Source organism: Rhinopithecus roxellana, chromosome 8, assembly GCF_007565055.1.
Source record: "Rhinopithecus roxellana isolate Shanxi Qingling chromosome 8, ASM756505v1, whole genome shotgun sequence".
Classification (NCBI taxonomy): Eukaryota; Metazoa; Chordata; class Mammalia; order Primates; family Cercopithecidae; genus Rhinopithecus; species Rhinopithecus roxellana.
The window spans coordinates 44,109,950-44,116,912 of record NC_044556.1 but is presented as its reverse complement, the minus strand read 5'-3'; the positions used below and the strand labels follow the sequence as shown (position 1 = coordinate 44,116,912).

At 39.5% G+C, this 6,963-nt stretch overlaps 1 protein-coding gene across 1 annotated transcript; it reads right to left on the bottom strand.

The window, feature by feature from the left end:
* Nucleotides 1-3,966: 3,966 nt before the first annotated feature.
* On the bottom strand, nt 3,967-5,299 carry SPRR2G (small proline rich protein 2G). The gene is made up of 2 exons (XM_010378232.2): nt 5,241-5,299; nt 3,967-4,521 (listed from the first exon to the last, which is right to left on the bottom strand). The coding sequence occupies exon 2, from the start codon at nt 4,498-4,500 to the stop codon at nt 4,279-4,281; it is 222 nt and encodes a 73-aa protein (XP_010376534.1). The 5' UTR covers nt 4,501-4,521; nt 5,241-5,299; the 3' UTR covers nt 3,967-4,278.
* Nucleotides 5,300-6,963: the final 1,664 nt, after the last annotated feature.

Below are 6,963 nucleotides of genomic sequence, written 5' to 3'. Positions count from 1 at the left end.
GAAAGTGTAGAGTGTTATTGAATAAGGCAATGTGGGGTCTTTAGAAGGTTTGATAATGTCATTTTTCTTGAATTTGGCATTGGTTGCATGAGTGCTCAGCTTGTAATTATTCGCCCTGTACAGCTAAAGTTTATGAACTTTCTGAATGGGATTATATTTCGCCTAAAATGAAGGATTTTTTATTTTTGTTTTTCTTAAAGATAAAATGTGTCCCGGGGTTAAGAGGAACTGTCAACAATATTAAGCCAGAGCTTTATTCAACAGCCTACTGTTAAGACAATAACTTGGAGTTATTCTGTTTTGCCTTGTGTAAACTCTACCCTCTAACATTCCTGTTGGGGCTTGGAACACAGCAAGAACAAAATTCCCTAAGCATTCTGCTAGCTGCAATTTGATGAAACTAATCACATATGTTTCCTTTTAAGATGTGAAAGCAACATTTAAGTCTCTAATCCATCTTGAATTAATTTTTGTATAAGGAGTAAGGAAAAGATCCAGTTTCAGCTTTCTACTTATGGCTAGCCAATTTTCCCAGCACCATTTATTAAATAGGGAATCCTTTCCACATTTCTTGTTTTTGTCAGATTTGCCAAAGATCAGATGACTATAGATGTGTGGTATTATTTCTGAGGGCTCTGTTCTGTTCCATTGGTCTATATCTCTGTTTTGGTACTAGTACCATGCTGTTTGGTTACTGTAGCCTTGTAGTATAGTTTGAAGTCAGGTAGCATGATGCCTCCAGCTTTGTTCTTTTGGTTTAGGATTGTCTTGGCAATGCGGGGTCTTTTTTTGGTTCCATATGAACTTTAAAGCAGTTTTTTCCAATTCTGTGAAGAAAGTCTTTGGTAGCTTAATGGGAATGGCATTGAATCTATAAATTACCTTGGGCAGTATGGGCATTTTCACGATATTGATTCTTCCTATCCATGAGCATGGTATGTTCTTCCATTTGTTTGTGTCTTCTTTTATTTCACTGAGCAGTGGTTTGTAGTTCTCCTTGAAGAGGTCCTTGACATCCCTTGTAAGTTGGATTCCTAGGTATTTTATTCTCTTTGAAGCTATTGGGAATGGGAGTTCATTCATGATTTGGCTCTCTGTTTGTCTGTTACTGGTGTATAAGAATGCTTGTGATTTTTGCACATTGATTTTGTATCTTGAGACTTTGCTGAAGTTTCTTATCAGCTTAAGGAGATTTTGGGCTGAGACGATGGGTTTTTCTAAATATACAATCATGTCATCTGCAAACACCGACAATTTGACTTCTTCTTTTCCTAACTGAATACCCTTGATTTCTTTCTCTTGCCTGATTGCCCTAGCCAGAACTTCCAACACTATGTTGAATAGGAGCAGTGAGAGAGGGCATCCCTGTCCTGTGCCAGTTTACAAAGCAAATGCTTCCAGTTTTTGCCCATTCAGTATGATATTGGCTGTGGGTTTGTCATAAATAGCTCTTATTATTTTGAGATACGTTCCATCAATACCGAATTTATTGAGAGTTTTTAGCATGAAAGGCTGTTGAATTTTGTCAAAGGCCTTTTGTGCATCTATTGAGATAATCATGTGGTTTTTGTCTTTGGTTCTGTTTATATGCTGGATTACGTTTATTGATTTGCAAATGTTAAACCAGCCTTGCATCCCAGGGATGAAGCCCACTTGATCATAGTGGACAAGCTTTTTGATGTGCTGCTGGAATCCATTTGCCAGTATTTGATTGAGGATTTCTGCATCGATGTTCATCAGGGATATTGGTCTAAAATTCTCTTTTTTTGTTGTGTCTCTGCCAGACTTTGGTATCAGGATGATGTTGGCCTCGTAAAATTAGCTAGTGAGGATTCCTTCTTTTTCTATTGATTGGAATAGTTTCCTAAAACCATAAAAACCCTAGAAGAAAACCTAGGTAGTACCTTTCAGGACATAGGCATGGGCAAGGACTTCATGTCTAAAACACCAAAAGCAACGGCAACAACAGCCAAAATTGACAAATGGGATCTAATTAAACTAAAGAGCTTCTGCACAGCAAAAGAAACTACCATCAGAGTGAACAGGCGACCTACAGAATGGGAGAAAATTTTTGCAATCTACTCTTCTGACAAAGGGCTAATATCCAGAACCTACAAAGAACTCAAACAAATTTACAAGAAAAAAACAAACTACCCCATCAAAAAGTGGGCAAAGGATATGAACAGACACTTCTCAAAAGAAGCCATTTATACAGCCAATAGACACATGAAAAAATGCTCATCGTCACTCGCCTTCGGAGAAATGCAAATCAAAACCAAAATGAGATACCATCTCACACCAGTTGGAATGGCAATCATTAAAAAATCAGGAAACAATAGGTGCTGGAGAGGATGTAGAGAAACAGGAACACTTTTACACTGTTGGTGGGACTGTAAACTAGTTCAACCATTGTGGAAAACAGTGTGGCGATTCCTCAAGGATCTAGAACTAGAAATACCAATTGACCCAGCCATCCCACTACTGGGGATATATCCAAAGGATTATAAGTCATGCTGCTATAAAGACACATGCACATGTATGTTTATTGCGGCACTATTCACAATAGCAAAGACTTGGAATCAACCCAAATGTCCATCAGTGACAGACTGGATTAAGAAAATGTGACACATATACACCATGGAATACTATGCAGCCATAAAAAAGGATGAGTTCGTGTCCTTTGTAGGGACATGGATGCAGCTGGAAACCATTATTCTCAGCAAACTATCACAAGAACAGAAAACCAAATACGGCATGTTCTCACTCATAGGTGGGAATTGAACAATGAGATCACCTGGACACAGGAAGAGGATCATCACACACCGGGTCCTATTGTTGGGTGGTGGGGGGGGAGGAATAGCATTAGGAGATATACCTAATGTAAATGACGAGTTAATGGGTGCAGCATACCAACATGGCACATGTATACATATGTAACAAACCTGCACGTTGTGCATGTGTACCCTAGAACTTAAAGTATAATTAAAAAAAATAAAAAAAGGTGTGAAAACAGGTAGACCTACTTTTCATTTGGGCAGTCCCTCTTAGCAAAAGAGTTTTAATCTATTCCTCAGTTCTTTTCAACTTTTTAAAAAATATATGTTTGAAACACCCTATATACTTTTGGTTGAAATGCTATGCAAAAGTAATTATATAATTGTTGGGTTATATACAATAAAATTTTAGGACTTTGACCATCCTCATAAGAAGACTGTCAAACTTCAAATATATATCGAAATCATGACTGTATCCTAGAGCTCCAACATCTCTGACCTCATTTGCAAACATTTCTCCTTGACCACCATTTTCCTTTCTGTTATTTTGTATTTCTTTAGCACTGGCCATCTCTTCCAACTGGAACAATCTACCCCTGATATACCCATGGCTGCCTCTTCTATTCATTCATGTCTTTGAGCCAAAAGTCACTTCAAAGAGTCTTTCTAAATAATTTTGTTTAAATATAGCCCATGCATTACTATAATTTGTCCTACGTGTGTGGGACATGTGTGGAGGTTGTTTTGGGGAGGGGGGGCGGTGATATGTAACTCCCTTAAGACTATAGACTCTTTAAGAGCAAGGACTTTGGTTATCATCATCCCTATCTGCAGGGCATAGAAGACTGGCTGACACATGATAGACAATTAGGAAACACTTGTGAATAAGTTAATTGCTATAAGTACACTCAGCTGAATACATGCTCTCTTACTTTTTATAGATGATGAAACTGAAGTTAAGACAGTTTAGGTAATTTTTTCAGCCATACAAGCTAGAAGGGGTAAAAATGAGTTTAAAAACAATAAAAGAGAATCAATTGTTGTACCCAATCCAAAACACACATTTCAAGCAACACTGAATTCAGTGATGGAAAAGCCTAATAATTCTAATAATTCAATAGGGATGAAAAGGAACGCTCACTTGATGTAGTTAACAGAAGAGGTTAAAGACACGAAATGCAAACAAAAGCAATGTGGGCCTAACCATGAAACATGTGCTTTATTGGGGAGAAGCAAAATAATAAACACACTTGCTCTTGAGATAGGAACCACCATCTACATCACAGACAGCAAGGCAAGATTAGGCAATGATCTGGCTGCTCATCTTCCAACAACATGATATCGGCTTTCAGAACTAAGCCTTTTCTCTGTCAGCTCTCAAGCCAGGCAGAGGTTAGGGAAGATGCAGCCTCTCACCACAGCTGAAGGGAAGATGACGGAGTGCTGGGACTAAGAAGAGCCACTGGATCTTGTTGTTTCATGGTCCTGATGAATTCTAGTGATGTTACTTGCCCCTGGGTGGATACTTCTGCTGGCAGGGTGGGTATGGTTGCACAGGAGGGCATTTATCCTGGCATGGTGGAGGTGGGCAATGCTCAGGTGGACAAGGAGGAGGCAGGTAAGGCTCAGGGCACTTCGGAGGTGGACAAGGCTCTGGGCACTTTGGTGTGGGGCACACAGGAGGTGGCTGGCAGGGCTGCTTGCACTGCTGCTGCTGGTAAGACATCTCTCCTCAGTCTCAGAGAATCTGAAAGATACACAAGCAACAGTGCTCATAAGAGAGATAGTACGGTTGGTGGAGCAATTAGCTAGAACGTCAAATCTCCAGTATCTAAGGACCAACTCTGATCCCTAATACAGTCTTTATGATTTTATGTAGCTTCTTCACACTTCACTTTTAGGACCTCTTACCCTCAGTTCTTCAGTCTTTCTGGCTGTTCTCTCATTCTACCTTTTTCTGAAAATAAAATTGCCTATGAGACAGCAACAAGTGTTGTCTGAATACAAGCCCTATCTGAAGAAGAAAAACTCAGATATTGAAATTCTAACCAATACCAAACAAATCTGTACTTTTATCTTCCATGAGGCCCTCGTTACCAGTTTTAATGAGCTGACTGTGGTGCTGAGCCATGAGTTTTTGAAGAGAATTGCAAAAACTTGCGCCCTTCACCCAAGGAGATGGCACTCCAAGAAGATGTATTTGGAACAGATGTGAAGCAGGAGACAGCACAGCATCTTGTGTCTCTCACTCTCCTTCAGTTTAAGATTTTGTTTATTTGACTCCAGGTTCCTCATCACCTTCATGTTTATCTACCAAATACCAGCTAAAATTTACCTTCAAGACCTCATTATCTTCTTTTTCCTATCCATGAGGATAAATTGGTTAAAACAAATAGGCATTTCTGTCCCCAGGTTAAATCCTAAAACCAGCCAAGTGCAAGAAAGGCTTCTAAGATTTGTACTCACCAGAGTCTCCAAAGATCTACAACTGAATGTCAAGAAGATAGCCTCAGTGTGGTGAAGAGTCCTTTTATAAGGGGCAGGCAGCCCCACACAGGGAACAGCCCAGGACTAGCATGATGTGCTTATTTCCCAACCAAAATACCACCTGCATGCAATCCATGCTGGTGTCACAAAATTTCCTAGTCCATGATCCTCCCTAGCAGGATAAGTGCACAGTGATTCACTTGGGACATTATCTCAGGTTCCAGATGCCAGTGGCAATTGTAGAATGTGACAAATTGTGTGACAACTCTGGTGCTTTCCTATAATTAGAGATGGTGCTTCTACTTCCCAGCTTCCGAAGTATCTTTTATGTAAAACTACTCCCATTCAATTCCACATGCCCAGTATCCAGCTGTGTTCTCTTTAGTAGAGACCAGTATGTGCTGATCCTGCAGCCTGGCTATATCCTAACCCTCAACTGCAGTTTTTCTTTACAACTAACTTCCCCTTTTATCATGGCCTATTGATCCTTAGGCTTTTCTTGACAATTAATTGACTTGAACAGGGCCACAAAATCATATATCAGCTTCCTAGATGCTGACAGCCCCACCCTGGGTGTGGTCTGACACGGTATTAATGGGCTTGAACAAGGCAACACCATCCCTCAGTTTCCAAGGCCATGAGAGTCATGTTGGGTGCTCTCCTTAAAGCTTCACGTTTGCAGATTTACACACTAACCTCATCTCCATGGCCCCTGTAACTATGAGTGACCTGTGGTCTACTAGAAACCCAAACTCATCTTCTCCCATTTTCTTCCAAACTGACTTAATGTATGTGCTGCATCCATTTTGAAGTTTTTCCACTCATACTCTTTAAATATTGTGTGTTACTTTCTCCTACATGTTAATTCAATTTACTCCTTCACAATTTCTCTCTTTTGAAATGAATTTAGTAGGATTTCAGCCTTTCTTTGCATATTCAAGGAATGAAGTTCTATAAAGCTATTTATCCTGTCATTTACTTCATGGATATTTTTACCTAAATAAGTAAAATATGGCTGGCATGGATCCCATGGATAATTTCTTAGTATAGCTTATTTAACCATATTAACACTTCAGCTAGTATTACTCACTGTCCCAACTTGGAGAAAACTTGAGTACCTTGGTTATGCATACATCTACAGCCACCACTACTGTGTGACATTAAATATTTCCTAACCTCCTTGAAACACAGTTTACACAGCTGTAAAACAAAAATAAAAAATATACCTACCACAAAAGTCTCCTGCAAAAACTCAAAGGGTGGCCTAAAGTTATGCACATTACATAGTGGGTCTTCTAAGAAATATAAACTCTAAAATGAAGAAGAAATAAAAATAACTAATAACTAACCATAACTAACCAGCAATTTTGAACATGTCAAAAAAGATAATAAAGAATGCCATTGTTTGGAGTAAGGCCTATCCAGTGAAGATCCTTGCCCTGCATCCCCTGTTCTTCCAGCTGTAGTCACTACTAATTAGACAGCATGGGTACCATAGCACCTGCAGGGTCAGCACCTTGTTTTCTGGAGAAACCTCCTCTCACTGTCTGAGGAAAGATTTCATGCCTTGTTCTCTTTACCTAGAAGAATGCTGTGTTGTATCTGCAACGTTTCAAACTTGATTGGGTTGGTACAATAGAGAAACAGAAACAAACTGAGGACCTAACATGGGAATTTGAAGAGGTAGGAACGTCTTTGAGTT

Coding starts and splice junctions, on each gene's coding strand:
- SPRR2G (XM_010378232.2), bottom strand. CDS start 4,500: ATGTCTTACCAGCAGCAGCAGTGCAAGCAGCCCTGCCAGCCACCTCCT.